We start from the raw sequence: 23,158 nt of genomic DNA, 5'->3' as shown, positions 1-23,158 counted from the left end.
AGAAGCCCCAAATGATTATCAGACATTTTTATTTGAAGGGCTCTGTATGGGTGAACTGAGCTCCTTGTCCTTCTTTGTGTCTGTGGGGCACAGCTTTATAATAGCACAGATCATCAATCAGTGGTTCTTGGGAAGGGGAGTCACAGTGGCTACCACTCTGTGGCCTCTTCTCCTAAGACTAGGTGGAATGTAACTAATGTGGGTACACACTAATAGAAATAGGCAGTAAAATATACATTCAGAGTCGTTGCTCAACAGTGGGTCCTAAGAGGAATCATACAGACCACAGACTGGGTGGGCGAGATAGCTGTAAGACCATCCTGGTCATCATCATTCTCACATTGTAACCCGGCTTTACAGTAGTGTGGAACCCCTTTAATAAGGAAATTGGTACAAGAAGTAACCATTAAAACTGTGTGTGTACATTACAATGTGTAAAATCACTGACATTTATGATGATCGCATTTAATTCTGCTCTTTAAGAAAAATCATGTTTATTTCTCTGCTAGATGGATCTTCAGTTGCCTTCCAGTGATCAGCTTATGGACCCTGCTCAAGCAACTTTGTGTGATGCCTTCCAGAGAGACTTTCTTTGTTGCCGGCGAATTGGATCCTTGCCATGGAAGGTGACATTTGGCATGATTGCCTTGTTTGTTCAGCAAAGTTAGCGCTCCTACTTAAGGGGATGAAGCTTCTTCCCCAATCAGGAGTGGATAAATATCCTCCAGATCACCACTATCCACCAGATCCCCAGCTCTAGTTTACAAGCCTCTTGTTAGTCAGTGGATTGAAAAGATGTCTTTTGTGAAGGGACAGATACTTCAGTAAGGCTACTTTCAGATTTCCGGATTTTAAATCCGGCGGGCTGCGGCGAAAAGTTGTCAAACTGGATCTGGTAGAAGCCGCAGCCCGCCGGATCATCTGTTTTTGCCGGATACGGTGCAGGAGAGGGAGAAAGAGTCTTCGCGCATGCGCTCTGCAAAAAAGCGGTCCGGCGCTGTAAAAAAAAACGTTGCATGGAACTTTTTTTGCAGACACCGGACAGGCATTTTTTGCCATTTCTGGCAAAAGCCGGACACACCGCATGGCCATCAGGCGCAATGTGGCGATAATGTACAGTAAGTCTATGGGAAAAAAGCCGGATCCGGTGGCAACAGGCGTCGAATCCGGTTTTTACATTTTTCGCCGCATCGCGCCTGATGCTTTAAAACGGAAATCTGAAAGTAGCCTAAGGGCACATTCAGACATTACCTGTTTTTCATTCATCAAAAACGGGACGTTTCTCTTGCACGTGTCATGCATGTTTTTGTCAATCCAAAGGAGGTAAATGCTGAACTTTTTCCAGTTGTCACTTAGCAATGTGTCAATTGAACATGGATGAAAAACTGATGTAAAACACATATTCTGTTTTTTCTTAATTTGTATTTAACAAATCTCCATAAGCTGTAATGACCAAGTCTGATCTACAAAAACCAATATGACATGTACTGAGTTTAATGGAATGACTACACGGATTCGTATGTGCGTCTATGGGTGAGAAAAAGGGATGAAACAAGGATGTGAAAAATTGATGTTTGAATGCAGCCTAAAGAGCAAATTCTACTGATCGAGTGGTAAAGCCGTATAATACTGAGACCCACCTGCCTGGGACAGGGTTCTTCTCTATTAGTAGTCTTAATAGTAAATAAGCTGTTATTAAGAGTTAGAATTAGAGACGGGGATACGTACATTGCTAATTTGCCCCAGAGCGATAGCCAAGTACCCAGCAGAGTCTCTGCGGTTCTGCCTATTAATTTGATTTTATCCCATGCTTCTCCTCTCCAGGAATTGGACCATCAGTTGAGCCTACAGCCATCATTTGCTCTCATTGTTTTGGGAAAGGTAAAAACATTCCTCTGCTAGTGATCATTACTATTGCTGATGTCCTGTACTTTTCATGAAACCAGCTTACAGCACTAGCTGTGCTTCAGCCTTGATGAAGTGTACATAAATGACTGCTGAACCCGGTGCCGGCATGTTCTTATGATAAAAATAATCTGTATAAGGCCACGTTCGCCCATTCAGTATTTGGTCAGTATTTTACATTAGGAGTGGGTGAAAAAATAGGTATTAGACCTACCGGTAATGATGTTTCCAGGAGTCCATCCTGACAGCACCATGGAGGACGTCCTCCTCCTCCTTACAGGGACAGGAAAGCACACGAGAGGTTAAAAGGCCCCGGCCCACCCCTCTTCCCTCAGTGATTTAACAAGTACCACAGCCTGGATAATGCAATAATTCTTTTAATGATACCATCATATTACATCATATGACATAGCATAACATAACAGGGAGGGAACTACCCGTGCTGTCAGGATGGACTCCTGGAAACATCATTACCGGTAGGTCTAATACCTATGTTCCAGGACGTCCCCCTGACAGCACCATGGAGAGTACCAAAGCACCTCCTCAGGGTGGGATCACTGCCTGGAGAACTTTTCTCCCGAATGCAGTATGTTGGCCTGATAACACGTCAAGCTTGTAATGTTTGCAAAATGTATTAAGGCTGGCCCAGGTTGCTGCTCTACAGATTTGCTTGACTGAGGCGCCTGCGCGCTCAACCCAGGAGGCCGAAACTGCCCTGGTAGAGTGGGCCCTTAAGGAATCTGGCGGGCTAGCACCTTCCGACTGGTAGGCGTCCGAAATTACCGAGGCAATCCATCTTGCGATGGACGCCTTAGAGGCTTTTTTCCCCTTATTTCTACCCCCAAAGAGGATGAACAGGTTTGGGTCAATACGCCAGTCATTAGTGGCCTCTAGATAGGTTATAACTGCCTGTCTTACATCTAGAGAGTGGAGACGCTGTTCCTTCCCATTGCGGGGATTGCTGCAGAAGGATGGTAACACTATCTCCTGATTTATATTCTGGTAAGAGGCTACCTTGGGGATAAACGCCGGATCTAATCTTAAGATTATCTGATCTTCTCTGATCTGGAGATATGGATCTTTGGTGGACAGGGCCTGGATCTCTCCTATTCTTTTGGCTGTGGTGATGGCTACAAGGAAGGCCGTCTTCCGAGTGAGAGTTGAAATGGTCATCCTTTCACTAGGGATGTAGGGGTCCCTACATAAGGATCTGAGTACCAGGCCGAGGTCCCAGGGCGGGGTGAGCTGCCTAATTGTGGGGCGAAGACGCTGCGTGGACTTTATGAATCTTACCACCCAAGGATGGGAAGCTAAGGGGTAGTCAAAGAAGGAGCTCAAGGCCGAAATCTGGACCTTTAACGTGTTGGGTTTATGGCCCTTATTATACCCCGACTGTAGAAAGCCTAGAACACTAGGGAGGTCGGGGCTACCTGCCAGGAGGTCGGACCTGCCACCTTTCAGGCAGTATCTCTTCCATATCTTCCGGTAGATTGCGGATGTTACTGGCTTCCTGCTGGCCATTAGAGTGGATATGACCTGATCGGATAAGCCCTTTGCTCTCAAGATGTTCCTCTCAGGATCCATGCCGAGAGGTGTAGTCTTGCTGGATCTGGGTGGCGGATCGGGCCCTGGTGGATGATGTCCTCCTTCAGGGGTAGCTCGACTGGGTTTCCTACTGCCATGGCCCCTAGTAGCGGAAACCAGCTCCTCCTTGGCCAGTATGGCACTATCATCATCACCGTCGCGCGGTCCTCACAGATCTTCCTGAGTACCGCCGGTATAAGCGCCAGTGGTGGGAATGCGTACAGGAGATATTCCTTCCAGGCCTGGCTCAGGGCATCCACTCCATCCGGGTGGTCCGCCGGGTTCAGGGAGTAGAATCTGGCAACCTTGGAGTTCTTCCGGTTTGCGAACAGGTCTATACTGGGGGTTCCCCAACGCTGACATAGTTGATGAAAGATCTCTTAGTTCCCACTCTGTCGGGCAGACCTGCTGTCTGCTTAGGTAGTCTGCCACTACGTTCTGAGAACCCTCCAGGTGGATTGCCGTTACTGAGAGGACAACTTCTTCTGCCAAGCGAATATTCTTCCTGCTAGTGCCTGGAGCGGACGATGTCTCGGGCCTCCCTGGTGCTTCAGGAACGAGACTGCCGTTGTGTTGTCGGAGAGTATTCGGACTTGTCGATTTCTCACTACCGACCGGTTCTGACGCAGGGCTTCCCAGACCGCATAGAGCTCCCTGAAGTTGAAGGATCTGTTTCTGATGCTGGCTGGCCATCTTCCCTGGAAAATTCTTCCTTCTACTTGGGCTCCCCACCCCCACGTACTGGCATCTGTAGTGATTACCACGTATGGCGAGGTTATCCATAGCACGCCCACCTGTAAGTTTCTGGGCTGCATCCACCACCATAGAGATTTTCTTACCGGATCTGGCAATTATATGGGCCCATCTAGTGAATCCTGACGTCTGTCCCATCTTGCGAGGATCTCTTTTTGCAGGGGCTTCGAATGGAACTGGGCCCATCTGAAGCACGGAATGCAGGCCGTCATCAGGCCCAGGACCTCCATTGCCCCTCTTATGGAGGAGCGATGTTTTAGGAGGCTCTTGGCTCTGTCCTGAATGATCCGCTGCTTCTTTTCTGGAAGCAGGGATACTCTGCTTCTTGAGTCTAGAAGGACTCCCAGGAAGATTTTCCTGCTTTCTGGCTTTAGGTCTGACTTCTGTTCGTTGATAAGCCAGCCGAGATATTCAAATGTTCTGATCGTTCGGCTCCTGTCCTGAATGAGCCTCTCTTCTGATCTTTCAACTAGGAGAAAGTCGTCTAGGTATGGTATTATAGTGACCCCCTGATTTCTCAGGTAGGCCACTACCTCTGTTACCAGCTTTGTAAATATTCGGGGGGCTGAAGCCAGCCCGAATAGAAGGCATTGGAACTGGAAGTGGCAGGTCCGGGCCGGTAGTCTGATTGCGAATCTTAGGCCGGTTTCACATTAGCGCTTTTTAAGCGCACGCACGGCCGGGGGTAGCTCCGCCCCCGAGCCGGCTCTCTGCCCGGCGTGCCCGCCCCTTGCTTGTAGCGCCGCCTACTAGCGGACAGCGGCGCCTGCGATCGGCGCACCCTATCTTTAGCATATGGTGCGCAGATCGTGCGCAGGCCGTGCGCTAGTTGCGCTTTGACCTGCGCTGCGCACTTTTGACGGTGCGCCGTGCGTGCCAAAATCCAACTTTTCGGATTTTGGCGCGCACGGCGCACCGTCAAAAGTGCGCAGCGCAGGTCAAAGCGCAACTAGCGCACGGCCTGCGCACGATCTGCGCACCCTATGCTAAAGATAGGGTGCGCCTATCGCAGGCGCCGCTGTCCGCTAGGAGGCGGCGCTACAAGCAAGGGGCGGGCACGCCGGGCCGAGAGCCGGCTCGGGGGCGGAGCTACCCCCGGCCGTGCGTGCGCTTAAAAAGCGCTAATGTGAAACCGGCCTTAGCAGGCTCTGAGATGAGGGATGGATGGGGACCTGATAATACGCACTCTTCAGGTTGAGGGTACACATAACGGCATTCCTGTCTATAAGATGAATTGCCGAACGTATTGATTCCATCCGAAACCTTTTGTATACCACCCAGGCATTTAGAGGTTTCAAGTTTATGATAGTTCTGGCCTCCCCGGATGGTTTTGTAATGGAGAACAGGGAGGAGTAGTGACCCTTTCCCCTTTCCTACTGCGGAACTGGCACAATGACCTTTGACCTGAGCATGTTCTGTAGGTCTGCCCACATGGCAGAGCCTTCCGGAACTACAGTGGGGACAATGTATCTGTCGGGGGGAGAGGAACAACATTTGCTATGCTGTAACCTTCTGTGATGGTTTTGAGGACCCACTGGTTGTGAGTTACCTGGCCCCACCTCTCTGCAAAGTGTCGCAGTCTTCCCCCGACGCCTATGGCGTCATTGCCTTCTGGACCTGGAGGTGGATGCAAAAAAAGGGGCTCTGCACGTTTCTATAGAAGCTTCTATTGGATCTACCCTGGCTCCTAATTTCGGTCTGTCTCCGGAAAAAGGGCCCCCTCCGAAAGGCCTGGGGACGCTTGGGTTTTTCCTCTGGAAACCCTTTGTTTTTGTCAGACACCTGCTCTAAGATGCTATCTAGAGCTGGTCCGAACACCCTTGAGCCTGAAAAGGGGATGGAGCAAAGCTTCGCCTTTGAAGCATTATCCCCCAACCAGGACTTTAGCCAAACCGCTCGCCTAGCTGCATTGGAAAGGGAGCTGTTTCTGGCTGCGAATCTTACTGATTCGGCCGATGTATCTGAAAGAAATGCCGTGGCTGATTTCATCAGGGGGAAGGAAGCTAGGATCTCGGATCTAGGGGTCTTGTTGGTTAAGTGCTCTTCCAACTTCCCCACCCATAGGAACATGGACCTGGCCGCCGAGGTAGCTGCTACGTTAACCCTAGTGAGGGCCGCCGCCGTTTCCCATGTTCTCTTTAACAGGACATCCGCCTTCCTGTCCATCGGGTCTCGGAGACCTGACGAGTCCTCGAAGGGGATGGCGGTCTTTTTGGTAACCTTAGCTACAGGAACATCGATCTTAGGAATTTCCTCCCACAATCGAGTTTCCTCTGGGTCAAAAGGCAGTCGGCTCTTAAAGTCCCGGGACAGCACGAGTCGACGTTCTGCCTCCTTCCACTCTTCTAGGACCATTGTCTTAATGTGCTCACTCACAGGGAACACAGTCTGTCTCCGAGCAACCAGTCCCCCAAACATCAGGTCCTCTCGGGACTGCGGCTTAGGAACCTCCTCAATTTGCATGGTGTTCCTTACCGCCTGCACCAAGTCCTCAGTGTCCTCTAGTCTAAACAGGTATTTCCTGTCTTGTTCCCGCCTGTCAGTCGGGATCTCTCCCTCTTCCTCGGGATCCGAGTCCCGGAGGTCTGACCCCTCAAGCGAGCTTGTTTCCGAGGCTAGCTCCATCTCCCACCTCGGCCGCTTCCGGCCTGGCCCCGGACTGGGGGACTGTGGCCGTGAGAGGTTGGATCTGGAGGCCTGTACTTCCTCCCGGATCAGGGATCGCATCTCGGCCAGGAGGGACGGTTGCTCATCTCTTACGACCCTTGAGGTGCAGGGTCCACAGAGAGTTTTGACGTGGGTGTCTGGCAGCTTTACCCTGCAGACCGGGCATCTGACAGATTTAGGTGTGGCCTTGGCCGGATCTTTAGCGTCTGCCGGGGGGGCTGGGGTACCCTTCTCCTGTATGGTACAGAACAGGGATAGTCGGGTCAATCGTCCTGGGCTGCGGGGGAGGCGGTGTGGGGGGTGGATTGCGCCAAGCGCACTTACCCCTGTCGGCTGGTGCCTCTGAGTCCATCACTACCAAAGATGCTGCTGGCGTGCGCTGAGCTTGCTGGCGTTCGGTGAGCCTGCTGGCCTGCACTAAGCTTGCTGGCGTGCTGATTCAAAGACAGCGCGTGACGTCACCGCCGCGCCACGGGTCCTCCCTGCTGCCGCTTCCTGCCCGGATCTGACGTGCCCCGGGCATTCTGTAATGGCGGCGCCCGTCTGCGGGGATCCGGCTTCCTGCGCCTGTGAGGCCGGCGCCTGCACCTCCCGCTGCCTGCGGGGACTCTGCTCCACTGCGGCGCCGCCTGGAGCCGAGAGCCTCCCTCCGAGAGGAACGGCTCCCTCCAGGAGCGCGTCCTGCTCCTGTCTTTGGGGCAGAGGGACTCCCCACCGGGAAGTGTCGGCCCTGGGCATCCCGGCAGGGGGAAGGTTTGGACTGGCTGCCCGATCCCCCTGCGCCCTCCGGTAAGCTGATCTTCCTCTCGTATATCCCTCCATGCAGGGACAGGAAAGACACTGAGGGAAGAGGGGTGGGCCGGGGCCTTTTAACCTCTCGTGTGCTTTCCTGTCTCTGTAAGGAGGAGGAGGACGTCCTCCATGGTGCTGTCATGGGGACGTCCTGTAAATTCAGAATACTGAACGTGTAAATGTGGCCTAAGGCCTGTTTCACACTTCCGTTTTTGTGTCCGCCAAACGGATCCGTTTCCGTTTTTTTGACGGAAACTGATGCAAACGGATCCGTTTTTTTAAAAACGGATCCATTTTTTTGACGGATCCGCGGTAACCGTAATGGAAGTCTATGGGACAAAAAAAAACGGATCCTGCAAAAAATGGCGGATCCGTTTTTTTACGGAAAACAACGGATTTTGACGGATTTGAGAAAACGGAAGTGTGAAACAGGCCTAAGACTAAGTAAAGGGGTTGACGTGGATTTTTAAATAAAATTGGCTACAAGGCAGGGTCTTTGATAAAAGAACTAATAATCGGCAGCTTCGGTGGCCCACCGGCTATTGTGCCAACAGGTTGGCAGGGAATTCGACAGGTAAGTATTAGTTTCCTAGATTTTTTTTTTTTTAATTATTGCGAACAACCATTTTAATGGTAACTTAAAGGGGAGACACTAAGGGGGGATGTTTTCCTCTACGTACTTTGAAGTTAGCCTTATGCAAGTGGGAGCATTTTTAATTAGAAAATGGCCTTAAAAAGCCCTTCAGAAGAGTCAGAGACATAAATTGTTACTCCAGTTAGAGCAAATGTCTATTTTTCTATAATGAAATGTTCTACAACTTTCAATGAAAGTTGTGGCATCAATTCTAAGGGTGTGTGCACACGCAGCGGATTCTGCTGCGGATTGATCCACGCGTATTTTGCAAAATCCGCAGGTAAATCCGCAGGTCAAAAGACCTGCGGATTAGCCTGCGGTTTTGCCCTGCGGTTTATCATCTCTACAATGGAGGAGATGGTAAACCGCAGCGGAATCCGCAGAAAGAATTGACATGTCATTTCTTTCTGCGGTTTGAAAACCGCAGCAAATTAGCGTGGAAAATTCCGCAGTGTCTGCACAGCGGATTTCATTTCCCATAGGCTATAAAGGTACTGTACAACGCAGCTAATTCTGCTGCGGATCCGCTGTACCAAAACCATTGCGGATCCGCAGCAGAAACCGCAGCGTGTGCACACACCCTTACTGGTTTTTCTGATATTTGCCGCCGTCGGTCAATAGAAACCTCAATGACGCTGAAGGGTAAATATCGCCCCATGGTCATGCGATGATCACACAGCTCTGATACGTGGTGCAGTAATTGCTCCAGCAAATAAATCCAAAGTAAACCTGAACTGCTCTTCCTCCGCATAACCTTTTTCGGGGGGGTATGCTGAGCCATCTAGAAACTAATCACACTCTTGGGTCATTGCATTTTATGCAGTCAGGTCATTGTGGAAGTTGAAGTTCTGTTGCTGATAAATATAGTACAGTGCTGGTCTATGGTAGACCGTTTATTACTTGGTTGCTAATGAGTGCTTTTCTTCTTCACAGACCATCAATCATCCAGTTTGTCAAAAGTGTCCACCATCATTACAGTACAGAAGACTATTTTTATCGGAGTTAATCAAAAAGGTGATCATTCACGTTGTACATTTTGGTGAAAGGAGGTTCCCAGCTCAGAATCTTCTGAGACCATGTAGAGACAGGTTCCTGCCTACAGTCTTAGGCCGGGATCACACATGCGAGGAATACGGCAGAGTCTCTCATGTTAATACCCGGCACTGCCGCCGGCACTCGGGAGTGGAGCGTGCGGCTGCATGTATTGCTATGCGTCCGCACGCTCCGATCCGAGTGCCGGGTATTAACATGCGAGACTCTGCCGTATTCCTCGCATGTGTGATCCCGGCCTTAAAGGGGGTTTCCCACTAATGAAGTTAATTTTAATCAACATTTTAATCAATAGATCTTGGAATAATAATAACTTCCACAATTGGAGGTGTTTCAATAAAATGTTCCTGTGCTGAGATAATCTTCATAAATGCGCCCCTGCTGTGTACTGTGTAATAGTCATGTCTGACCGTACAGGAACATGGTCTGTTCATACCACATCTCCTGGGCAGGGGGGGAGAAAAAGAGAGAATATAGACATTACGGCACGGGAACACAGCCGATTCATTCTTCGAGGTAATACATTGCTTAAAAACAGGCAGTGAAATGTTTTGCCTCATAAGAAGCAGTAGAAGCGATCCTATGCTGTAATGACTACATACTATCTTTTTCTTCCTCCCCCTACCCAGGAGATGTGGTATGATCAGACCATGTTCCTGCACGGTCAGACACAGCCACTACACAGTACACAGCAGGGGCACATTTATAAGATTATCTCAGCACAGGAACATTATTTCTTAACACATCCAATTGTGGAAATTATTATTATTCTAAGATCTGTTGATTGAAGTGTACTTTATTCATGGGAAAACCCAATTATAGGGAACCTGTCAGCAGGATTGGGCTCAGTAACTTACAGACAGTGTCATGTCGGTGCCTTTATACTGAATAAAATGACACCTGGTGATGAAATCTATTTTGTGGTTGTTGTGTAATCTTTATTTTCAGTTTTGAGTTAATGATATGCTTATGTTCCAGGGCGGCCTCTGTGAGGGTCTTTATCTGGTGCTCTGCTTACATGTTCATCCTTATGGCAGGTCACTGATCCTTCACTGACCTGCCACCTATTCTACCTACTGTATATCTTATTGTTTGAAAAAATAAAATAACATTAATCAAGCACACAGTTCCTGCTCTGTAGCATGACACAATCTATAATATCCATATTTTCAGAAATATTAAACATCAGATCACAGATATCAAGGTATTATTTTATTCAGCTTCCTATGACCTACATGTCCATATAGACGGCTTAGGAGGGACAATCCTACTGATAGATTCCCTTTAAGTGATTTGTCAGGTTCTTTAGTCTCAGAAAACTCTGTATACACATTCCCTTAGGAGTGTTATATGTGCAAAACTGGGCAGACAATGAGTGTAAGGGAAAATGTTAGCTGTTTGTTCTGTTATCTGAGAGCAGCATGATGTAGGGGCAGAGACCCTGATTCCAGGAATGTGTCACTTACTATTCTGTGTGCGGTTTCAATGCAATCAGTTTTATCAGCAGGAGATTATCATTAGAAGACTAAGTACCATACAAGTCAGTCCAGCTGTTCTGTATAACTACACCCCCCACCACTGATTGGCAGCCTGCTGCCATTGTACAGTGTACACAGGAATCTGCCAATCAGTGGTGTAGGTGGGGTTTTACAGAGCTCAGTATTTGAGCACTGCTACATCTACAGCAGAGAAAACAGGGATTCTATCACAACTGCACCAAGCAGCCCAGTAAGTGACACATCGCTTGAATCAGTTTCCCTATCCCTATGTTATGCTACTCTCAGATTAAATAGCAAAAACCTGGTGATAGATTCCCTTTAAATTTGGACAAATTAATAATTCAATATGTACATTATTATTAGACCACATTGTAATTTGGGAATAACATGTTAAAGGTGTTATCTAGAACTTTGTTCATTTTTCTCTATTGGTCTAAGATCTTACAGGTAGGTAGTTTCTCACTATCTGGCTGGCACAGATCTGCCAGCTCAGAGCAGTTATGCACCGCTCTTGATTGTGGTTCTTCTGCTTCATTTTACCTCAAGTCAACAGAGCAGCTCTTCCTTTTCCAGCTTACTCTTTTAAATGGAATCTGTCAGCAGGTTTTTGCTGTGTAATCTGAGAGCTGCATGATGTAGGGACAGAGAGCCTGACTCCAGTGATATATCAATAACTAGACTGCTTGGTGCTGTTTTAATAGAATCTCTGCTGCAGATGCAGCAGTGGTAAGAATGCTGACCTGTGTATAACATCACCCACACTACTGATCAACAGCAGCTTTGGTAGTGGGGGCTCGTTTACACAGATTAGATTGACTGGCTTGCATGTGAGACCTAGTCTGGCAGTGATAAACTCCAGCTGATAAAACACTAATTGTATTGAAACTACAGCACGGAGCCTAACAAGTGACACATCACTGCTAACATCTTGCTGATTGACAGCGGGGAGTCGGCTTTCAAATCAGCATGACATCGACAGAGCAGAAGAGAAAAAGCTGCTTTGTGGATGTGACATCACCTAAAGCCACAGGATTGCCGGCAGGAGCAGTCCGTTTCCACTCTGAGCCAGCAGAGATCGGTGGTGGGCAGAACAGGAAGGAAGTTAGCAACTATCTGCCTGCACGTTCTTCGCTCCATAGGGATAACCCTTTAACTTTATAAGTATTTGTTGTATAATGATGAAAAGTAAACTCCTCTGTAAATCTTCTGTGCTGCACGGCAGATGGATCATTCTTTGTTTTGCTATTTTCTACGTCTATGAATAAAACCCGTACATTTCTCTGTGGGTACAACGATATTGTTTCTATTTAAATATGAAGCTGCATAGTGAAGACGTATTATGTGCTGAGAGTTATACATATTGAAGATAATATTAAGGTCGTAATTCTTCCCGCCTTCTTCTCTGCAGCATGAGCGTACAGGAGCAGAACCGCTGGATGATTTATATAGTGCACTGGCGGAAATCTTAAATTCAGAAGACTCTGCAGTTTGCTACAAAAGCTACTGTTTGGTAAGTGTTGGCAGGTACAATAAGGGAGCAGTAACCTTACTGGAACCAAGAGATAGAGAGGTGTCATTCCTTAGCTTTACATGGTGTAAGGATTCACACTCTCAGGAAGGCATTAGGTAGCATTCACACAGGCAATACGGTTTTGTCCAAACATGCAGTTTTATTGCTTTCATAAAACAAGAGACAAAATGAGCGAAAACTTTGCTGTAAGTGAATAAGTAAAAAGCAGTGTAGGACCGTCCCGATCAGAGTCACCTTGTTGACGGTGGGACGGCTTTTATGCTATTTTTGACTAAAAACAGTATTAGTAAGAACTCTGTGTTATTTTAATGGACTTGGTTTTCACTTATTTAGTCACAGCAGGGTTTTTGCTCATTTTGTATCTTGTAGGTTTTGTGTGTTTTATGGCCAAAGTGAACATGCATTTATATGCTGCATGTATACCAACTCAAACCAAGCTCAATTTTTGTGTTTTTTTTTCTTTTTGCATTCTGTGCAAGCCGGGGTGTGGCCTCCCTCTCCTGAGCTGGAAATTGTATATAGTGCTTCCCCAGACTGGTGTTCACTGGTTGGGACCCGGTCCTTTTGTCTGCCCTTATTCACACACTGAGGTCAACTCTGACACATGGTAAGGTTTTTAGTATTAGTCAGTGAAGGACCGTCCCAGTCAGAATCACCTTGTCTACGGTGGGACAGCTTTTATGCTATTTTTGATCAAATACAGTATTACTAAGAACTCGGTGTTATTTAAATGCACTTTTGCTTTTTACTTATTCCCTTACAGCAGGATTTTTCTCATTTTGTCTCTTGCAGGTTTTATGTGTTTTATGGCCAATGTGAATGAGTTTATCTGCTGCATGTATATCAACTTAGACCAAGCTCAATCTTTGTGTTTTTTTTTTTTTTTTGCTTTCATAAAACTCTAAATGGATTCATGACCAAATATAGCCTAATCTGTGCACAAATGTATCACAGCAAGTAAACTGTTCATTCAGCAGCTGTCTAATCCTAACAGTTCACACTGAACAGGCTGCAGCTTCCACATGATTCTCTGCAGCACCAACACACAGACTGCTCAGCTGTCCTCGCTGACCCATGAAGTCTCCAGAGAGAGACCCATGCACGACTCTCAGCCACAGTTCTACGGCTTCCAGTCCAGCAGTGTGCCCTTTTTTTTAGGCAGACACCATAGCACGGTAAACTATGGTTTCGTGTCTGCCTTAAACAGTCAGGCACTGCCTGAATGAAGGCCCAAATGACTGTGTACCCCCTTATACTAATACTTATTGCTTTTTTACAAATTAATAAATAAAGCAGGTGAAGTTTACCTGTCGTTCAATGCAAAACGAATGAGCCCCAATGGTTGCTTGCATGATTTTCTTAAAAAGTGGCCGTCATTTTAATTTTTATTTCATAAATCAATAGTACACATGAAAATATGCAACTTTGTAATGTACCTTATTATATATGCAGGTAGAGTCCTCCATAGACCTTTATGGGCACTGTCATCTCCTATATCATGGGAAAGTCTGTATACAAAGACAGATTTTACCTGTGCATTGACTATTTTGAAAATCAGCTTTGAGAAAGAAAGATCAGTCATGGAGGTGAAAGAAGCCGATTTCTTGTATTACAACGTTTCTTACTTTCACATGTCCTATTGATTCCTGAGCAACCAGTCACTTAAAGCCGTATATCAGAATCTGATGCTGCAGTCGATCCAAACATTCACCTTCTCAGGTCTAATGAGAATTGCCTTCAGAATGCTGAATGCTGTTTTTTTTTTTTTGTACACATGTAAAGAAAATTAGTAGAGATCAGTCAATGCTCAGTTGCCTGACCCTCAGTAACATAATGATATGGCTGCAATGCGGTGTCATTAATTAGGCGTTCCACATTACGCTAATGACTTGAGGAAAGGGCTCTTCCTCTTAGGAAGTTCAGTAATTAAAAGATACCCTTTACATGCCGTCCAAACCTCAGAATGGGCTCGGGGCATAACATGAGTGGCATCCCAAATCACTGGCAGCGGATACATGCTGCCCCATCCACGGGCGTCATGTACGAGACAGGCTGCATGATTCTAGCCGTGTACAATGCTCCGGATAAATCAGTACACCCCTTTGAAAAGTAAAATGTTAATCAATATCTCGCTGACCACAGGAACAATTTCCAAAATTTTGACCAGCCCGGGTTTCATAGGACACTTTTTAACCCATAACATGAAAGTAAGGTTAGTAATATAACTTTCATTACAAAATCTTCAGTTTTACTCAAATTGGTTCACGCAAAAATGAGTACACCCCATATCAAAACCTGCTACATCTACATATTTTGTAAGACCTCCATGATTTTTAAAGACGGTACCAAGTATTGTAGGCATGGATCGAAGAAGATGGCGACACACTGCAACATCTATCTTTCTCGTTCGTCTTATTGGGGGACACAGAACCATGGGATAGTCTGCTGCCACCTGGAGGCTGACACTATTATTGCAATGAAATAAAATTGGCTCCTCCTCAGCAGACCTTACCTTGCCTGCTGGAGCCAGGCTTCCTCAGTTTAGGGTAGTGTCAGTTGGAGGCAAGGTCTGTCTCAGACCTGTCTTAGGTTAGGCGCTAATCACTTTTTTGTTTTTTTTCAGATGTGCATCTCATGGTAACAGAGTGTAATTGGGCACTCTGTCTCACCCACGTAGCGTCGGAGAGTACATGCTGTAATTGTTCAGTCTGTATCCTCTCGCGTCGATGTGGCCAGACTATGGTACCCTGGCAGAGTAGGTACGGGGGCGGCGGTCCGTAAGCCAACTAGCTCTTGCCACCACACCACATAACCGCGGTTGCTTAGAACAGAAGATAAAGGGTTCTGGAGCTTCAGGACAAGTAAGTATAACTCTGTCGTGAGTTTGTTCCATTTTCTGTCACTATTTAGGGAAGTCTTCTGTTTTTTCTTCCTATATTTTCTCTATCACTCATAACGTCTGAGTCTAGAGAGGACCGTGCACAGCCTGCACTTGTCACTTATTATGCTTGTGTGACTTGTAATAGTATGTTTTCCACTGTTTCCACTGGTCAGTTTGTGATCTGTTTCTTTGCTGGTAGCCACACAGGGAACCTCTATGATAGCTGAGGAGAATGTGGCCTCTCCTGCCTGGGCTTGTGATTTAGCTTAGCCCGTAGCCAAACTAACCAGGGTGTCCAGGACACTTGTTACTGTTGTAGAATGATTGTCGGCGACTACTACCTCCGCAGGAACGCCGATCACCACTGTAAGTGGGTCGGATCCTCCAGCCACCCCGTACCAATATGACCGTTCACGAAAACGTTCCAGACGGCCATGGGTACTTCCTCGTCCCTGTCACTTTCACATGGGAGGCTCCCAGATTCCTTTTCCACTTCCCAGGGGATTCTCTCCCCTGAGCACTCAGAATCCAGTTCAGAACCCGTCCTGGATCCATATCAGTTGGCAAAACTAAGGGAGATGATGGATAGTTTTGTGTCTGCAGTGGACACCTCTCTGGAAGTGACAGCTGCGTCACCTCCTCGCATTACTATATTAGGTTTCTCTAGGAAGGGTAAGCATGTTTCTAGATCCTTTCCTAACAGTGTGGAGTTTACTGAGGTGTTACAGAAAGCATGGGAACACCCCAGACAGATGCTCTCAGAAGTGTAGCCATATGGAGGTTTCATATCCCTTCCCAGCAGAGCTAGTGGCTGCTTTGTCTATTCCCTCCAGTGGCAGAATACGCCGGTATCTCGCTTATCTAAGGTGATCACTCTACCTCTTGTTGAAATTGCGGTGATTAAAGGTCCCTCGGACAGGCATATAGAGTTTGTGGCACAGTCCGCTTTTGAGGCAGCAGTTTAGCCCTTTGTCTAGCCTTTTCTGCTACCTGGGTTTTCAAGAGGGTAAAGGCTTTGGCTAGGCATTTGCAGTTTGTTGGCTGGTTACCATGATCTGGGATTAGGCAAGATCGCTGACCAGATAGCACAGGCAGGGAAGTATCATTATTCAGCATCTTTATAAAATACAAAGGAAAGAAAAGAAAAAAGTATCTGAATAAAACAACTCTTCTGTATGGGACTATATCAGGAAGTAGAGATAATTAAGGAAAAATTTGGACTTTACACTCTGTGAGTGGCTTTATAAACCACTAACAAAGACAAACATGCTTTCAATGAATTATAATCAGCCTGCAGCTTTTGATGCCGCAAAGAGAGCATCCTTGGATGTGACTGAGTGCTCTGCTCAGGTGGCAAGTAATAGTCGTAATTCGCCACATGCTGTAGCTCACGGTATGGAGGGCAAACTTGGTTTCAAGGAAATCTTTGACAGGTCTACTTTTCCAAGAGTCTTGTTTATTTGGGACCTGGTTAGATGAGATCATTTCAGACGTAACAGGAGTTAGAAGCACTCTGCTTCCTCCACCAGAGCCAGCTTTTCCTTTCAAAGGCATGGGGCCTTGCAGGTCCATCCTTTTTGCCAGTTTCCTGCACCCGACAACTCAGGTCGGCAGGTTAGACTGAAGGTCTCTCAGGAGCCTGGGAGAGCTACCTTTAGAGCAACACCCACCGGATGCTCCTCTGGGTTAAGAGCTAGGCTCACCAGGTCCAGAGGTGGTAGGAGGTTCAATACTCGATGGGCGGCCTCCTCTCGGGGTTTCTTTCAGGGTGGGTGGCCACCTCCACCTTTTTCAGAAGGCATAGCTGGGGGCAGTCAGTGATATGTGGGTCAGGGAGGAGGTCTGTATATTTTTTCTATCTTATATGATAGCTTTTGTTATAGTCATCACTTCAATTACAAGGGTCTCAGAGGTTGCGGCTCTGTCTTCATCTGGATAAGGTAGTGTAAAGGCCAGTTCCATCTTTTCTCCCAAAGGTGGTATCTATTTTTCACGTTAATAAAGATCTTGTTTAACTATCTTGTGTCCAGCACCATCTCATCCTAGGGAGAAAGCTCTGCACAGGTTGGCTGCTGGAACCATAAGGTATTATTTATTGGCCACTGGTATTGTTTTTTTTACCAAAGTGCCCTATTAAAGGTCAGTCTGCTTCTAAAGCGACAATTTCCCTCTGAATCAAGACTGCTATTATCCAGGCTTATGAGGCTAAGGCCCGGGTGGCTCCATTTAGGATTAGGGCACACTCTATTTGGGCGGTGGGGGCTTCCTGGGCGGTTCGTCATCAGGCATCCGCTTTGCAACTATTTAAAGCAGCTACTTGGGCATCAGTGCATACTTTTTCTATGTTTTACAGGGTGCACTCTTTCACCTCGGAAGATGCAAGCCTTGATAGGAAGATACTGCAGGCAGCAATAGCCCAGACTTCCGCTTAGGTTATGGCAGAAAACTAGGTAATAATGGTATGGTATGAAATTCTATCCTACTCTAGGGACAGCTTTAGGATGTCCCATGGTTCTTTGTCCCCCAATAAGATGAAGGAGAAAAGTAGATTTTTTACTGAATGTAAAATCTATTTCTCGCAGTTTTCATTGGGGGACACAGCTCCCTGCCTTGGTTGCCCGTTTGGGCGTTTAGTTATGTTTCTTCTTGCCTTAACTCTTTACTCCTCCTACTGCTTTCCCACAAAACTGAGGAAGCCTGCTCCAGCAGGCAGGGTATAATTCGCTGGGGAGAAGTCAATTTTATTTAATTGCAATAATCGGGTCAGCCTCCATGTGGCAGCAAACTATCTCGTGGTTCTGTGTCCCCCAATGAAGACTTTGACTAACAGATTTTACGGTAAGTAAAAAAATCTACTTTTTTCCATTCTTCAAGAACGGTCTGTTTTAGAGCCTCAGTGCTGTATGGAGAGTGACGCTCAACTTGTGTCTTCAGAAGGTTTTTGGTTGAGTTCAGATCTGGAGACATGCTTGGTCACTGAATTAGTTTCACCATGTTTTTCTTCAGAAATTCAACAGTGGCCTCTTATATGTGTTTTGGATCATTGTCATGTTGGAAAAGTGCACGTCGACCAGGAGCATGGAGTGATGGTAGCATCATCTTTCAATATAGAGCAGTACACATATCAATTCATAATACCATCAATGAACTGTACATCCCCGACACCAGAGCAGTCATGTAGCCCAACATAAGTACAACGTCACCACCTTGTTTCACTGTAGGCTCTGTGCATTTTTCTTTGTACTTCTCACCTTTTTGACACCATACTGTTTTGAAACCATCAGATCCAAAAACATTTATTTTTGGTCTCATTGCGCCAGAGTATAGTCCCAGTAGTCTTCATATTTTTCAGCATGTGCAAATTGTAAGCTGTTTTTTTGTTCACGGGCTTTAGAAGATTTTTCCTTTGTGGACGACACCTGTGCATGCCAACCCTCTCCAGTGTGTACTGTATTGTGTCATGGGAAAAACGCACCCCTGTTTGGCTTTCAACTTTTTTAGCTACCTGCATTGAACTTGCATGTTAATTTTCTTCAACCATTATGAGAAGATTTTCCCTTTTACTTCCATGCCTGGCTTGGATGTCCCTGAGATAGTTGCAGTTCCATCTTTGTTATATTTTTATACCACTTTTGCTACAATATTCTGAATGATAAGTAAAGCTTTGCTGATCTTTTTGAAGCCTTCATCTTGTGTAAATAAATGTTTCATTCTCAGGTCTTGTGACATTTCTCTACCATGTGGTGCCATTGCTGACAGCATGAAATTGCAAGGGGTTTTCTTTAAGTAACACCCTGTTATAGTTAATTGTCTGCTGCACACCTGTTTAATAAATAACTACACTTACCGCCGGTTGAAATTTTGTTAGTTTGTAGTCTAAACATTAGCTTTGCTCCTAATATTTTCATTGGGGTGTACTAATTTTTACAACATAGTTTTGAATGTATGTTAATAAAATTCCCTTTTTAGTGTGCAAACATTTTGTTTGCAATCAGTGGCCCACATTTATGGGAGTATTTTGAAGTTTGGTATCCCAAAGAAAATGTTCATACAGCCATGAATAGGGCAGCATGTATCCTCTGTCAGGGTCCCTTTAATGCCAATATCATTTTGTAATTTGTCGTCACAATTGTTTGTGAGGATTTAGGTCACACTTTTGAGCCTTTGCTGTAGATCATAGAACACCTTTCCAGTTTAATAAAAGTTGTTTTTCAGCCTACAGGGGACCTTGTAACGTTATCTGAAAATGTTGCAATGATCTCAGGAGGAACCACAGGCCTAGTGACATGGGAAGCCGCTCTATCCTTAGCTGAATGGGCAATTGAAAATAATGAAATCTTCAGCAATCGGTAAGCAAAGTTCTTGTTTATTCCATTCCCTTCACTAAATATCCTCTATGTTGCTTTTGCTTAAAATAAATGCCCACTGCCTAAATACTGCAGCTCTGAATTTGCAGTGATTGAATCAATTAGACCACATAGTAGAGGAATAGCCTGATATAGATTTGTGAACTTCTGTAGTTTTTTTTCTACACAGTTGAAGTTATTTCAGGCTTAAATCAAAATATATCAGAATAGGCTCACTCTTCTCGAGCTACAAGAAGAATTTGCCCTGATTCTTCCTTTACTTTGGTAGAGTTAAAAGCGGCAGGGAGCCATGTCGTACCTAATACGTCGTGGTTGGGAAGGGGTTCCTGACCAATGACATATAGGTACGTCATGGCGATCATGCGTGGTTCTACAGTAGCTGAACCCGCATGATCGCCACCAGGAGCTCAGCGTGATAGCCAAGCTCCGGCTGTCACAGCAAGGAGCGGTGCCTGCACTGCCCCTGGTGGTTTAACCCCTAAATGCCACAATCAGTATCAACCACAACATTTAGGGGAGCTCCCTCTCCCTTCTGATTGGAGCCCCAGCAACATCAACCCAAGGGCCCGATGGTAGTCATGGCAACCTAAGGATGTCATGTCAACCTCCGGGTCTGCTAGATATGGCGGCCTGTTAGTCTATTTCAGGAGCATGGTCTAAGAGGCTTCTGTCAGTGTAACACTGACAGGTGTAATGCATTTCAATGCATTACACCAGTGATCAGAGTAATAAAAGTTAAAGTTCCATAGCGGGACTAAATAAAGAAAAAAAAGTAAAAAAAAATTGTAAAAATATTTTTTTAGAAAGTAATAAAATATAAATGATAAAAAAATTATAAATATGTCTGTTTATGTAAAAGCAAAAAAATCACACATGCTTAGTATCAACATGTTGACCTGCTCTATAAAATTGTCCCACAAGTTAGCCCCTTCAGTGAACATTAAAAAAAAGGCAAAAAACTATGCTTTTTCATCATACCTGCAGATAAGTGTAGAATAAAACGCAATCAAAAAGAGGAATGTAAATTAAAAAGGTAATCTTGTCCTGCTGTTGATTTGTTCATTCTCCCTCCCAAAGATCGCATTAAGGCTCGGCTCACATTTATCCTGCGCTCGGTGTTGAGTGCTTACACCGGGGTTTCCATGTAAATCTGTGAACTACTGGATTCAGTTGGCACCCCCGATGGAAGATTCCTTATAATGAGGCAAATGGAGGCACAGTGGACACTGTCTGGCCTATGATCCAGCGGTGTCCGTCTTTTTAGGCAAGTATAAAAGGGCGGTCCGCCACTGTTTTGTGCATTTCTGAAAAGGACAACGCTGAACAGAGGCCAGACGGAGTCCGGAGTAACTCTGCTGCTTCATTATAGTGAATGGATCCTTCGGGGGTTTCATCTGAATCATATCACTCAGAGATTTAGATTGAAACCTCAATGTAAGTGCTCAGCGTAGAAAGCAGGATAAATGTGATCCAAAATGTTATGTAAAATGTTCCCAATAAAAGCTTCAACTCAATCCACAAAAAAAGGCAAGTCCCCACTCAGGGCCTTCATTTGTTAACAGAAATATAGGGGTAGATACACATTACTGGTAACACAAAGGCTCTGGAAAAGCACTATGGCTGATCGCTTCCCAATAGAAATCCAGCGATTTTTGCACTCCTAAGGCAAAATGCCCCTCTCCCTTCTGAGCCTCATATTGTGCCTAAACTACATTTAGCAACCTTCTGTAGCGATGAGAGCACGTTTAATTTACCTGTCCATGTCTCCAGAAGCACAAGTGGGCTTGGCACTACAACATACTGGGCACAACGATGGCAGATTTGCAATTTTCACTCGGCAACATCTACTGCTGTCTGTTTTTGGAAAACACTCATGGACTTAAAATCGTCACTACACCTTTTAAATAAATTCCTAGAGGGGTGTAATTTCCCAAATGGGATTCTGCTCTTCTGGCACTTAGGAATTCTATACATGGAGTCCACAAACTATTCTATCATAATTTGTTCTCAAAGAGTCAAATAGAGCTCCGTCCCTCCCGGGTCTCGCCATGTTTCTAAGCATTACAGACACATATGGGGTATTTCTACATTCAGCAGAAATTGTGAGACAAATTGGTTTCATTTTTACCGCTTCCAAGTGTGAAAATGTAAATCTGGGGCTAAAACAAAAATGTTGTGGTAAAAATGTATTTACCTTTTTCTTCACTAACCAATGGTACAGAATTCTGTGACCCACCCGTGGTGTCAATATGATCACTGTACCCGTAGATGAATTCATTGAGAAGTGAAGTTTGTAAATTGGGGTCACTTATGGAGGGATTCTGCTGTCCTGGCACCTCAGGGGCTCTTACAGTGGGTCATGGCACCCGTAAACCATGACCGCAAACTCTGCAATACAGTATGTCACTTATTCACTTCTGAGCTTTCCATTGTGCTTGAAAAGTAGTTCCCGAATATATGTAGGATATTAATGTACTCAGAAGAAATTGCACAACAAACTGAGGTCCATTTTTGTCCTATTAGCCCTTTTAAAAATCAAAAACTTGGGGCTAAAACATTTTAGTGGTAAATATGTAATTACTCTTTCTTCAGCTCACAATGGTATAAAATGTGGCGTCAACATGATCACTGCACCATAGATTAATTCACTTGAATTCAGTTTGTAAAATGACGTTACCTATGGGGAGTTTCGGGTGTTCTGGCAACTCAAGGGGCTCTGCCAATGGAATATGGCACCCTCAAACCATTGAAATAGCACAAAAAGAGGACTTAAAAATCCTCCAATAGAAGAAAACAGCAAAAAAGCAGAAAGGTTTACCCATCCAGGCCTCCAGACAAATGCACTATCAGGAGGCAGTGGACCCATATAATTAAGATGACAACACAGGTGCAAGAATACCTATGAAACAACCGCTCACAGCCTACCAATACATGGAGGGGGCGGCTGCCTGGTATGTTAATGCACAACAAAAAACTTGTATGCGGCGCTGTTCACACTATGGCCATGCACAGCATCCAGGCCAGCCTAGTAGTGACACCCTTCTATTAGCTCAGACGGGCTGCCCAGCGCCATCAAAATGCATGCCATGTGAACAGACGCCGCAGTTTACAAGACCAAATGGGCCCAACTGCACCCTGAAGATATTTTGTCCAAAATACGTGAGCCCGTAACCTGCGCCGAAGGTCTCCACGTTTACGGGTCCCTAATACTAAATCCTAACACTGAAATAGCACAGAAAGAGGACTTAAAAATCCTCCAATAATAGAAGCACGCAGGTTTCTAAGGTAAACATCGGGTAATTAAGTGACGCGCGCCCCTTAGTAACCCGATTTACCTTAGATACCAGCTCCCAGCGCCTGCTTAGAGCCTCGCTGATCATTGGCTCCTGCTGCCACACACAGCGATGCACGCTGGCCAACCGGAGAGCAACGATCAAGACGGCTGTGCACGATCAGCGATACCCGGCGGGGGGGCCGGTCGCTGATCCCTGTCAC

The 23,158-nt window shown here is 45.8% G+C and overlaps 1 protein-coding gene across 6 annotated transcripts in view; it reads left to right on the top strand.

Moving 5' to 3' along the window:
* EEF2KMT (eukaryotic elongation factor 2 lysine methyltransferase) overlaps positions 1-23,158 on the top strand; it is a 31,529-nt gene that overhangs the window by 2,915 nt on the left and 5,456 nt on the right. For 4 of the 6 annotated variants that reach the window (XM_073542789.1, XM_073542787.1, XM_073542785.1 and 1 more), the window contains exons 2-6: positions 510-626; positions 1,825-1,881; positions 9,269-9,349; positions 12,293-12,394; positions 19,512-19,645. In XM_073542789.1, the coding sequence (XP_073398890.1) occupies positions 510-626; positions 1,825-1,881; positions 9,269-9,349; positions 12,293-12,394; positions 19,512-19,645 (491 nt within the window). The remainder of the gene's footprint in view (positions 1-509; positions 627-1,824; positions 1,882-9,268; positions 9,350-12,292; positions 12,395-19,511; positions 19,646-23,158) is intronic. The other 2 variants (XM_073542791.1, XM_073542786.1) reach the window with 1 other exon arrangement.

This window comes from Dendrobates tinctorius, unplaced genomic scaffold, assembly GCF_039654945.1.
Source record: "Dendrobates tinctorius isolate UK_male_01 unplaced genomic scaffold, ASM3965494v1 ptg000129l, whole genome shotgun sequence".
NCBI classification, from domain to species: Eukaryota; Metazoa; Chordata; class Amphibia; order Anura; family Dendrobatidae; genus Dendrobates; species Dendrobates tinctorius.
The sequence above is the reverse complement of the archived record's forward strand: the minus strand, read 5'-3'. Positions and strand labels throughout refer to the sequence as shown.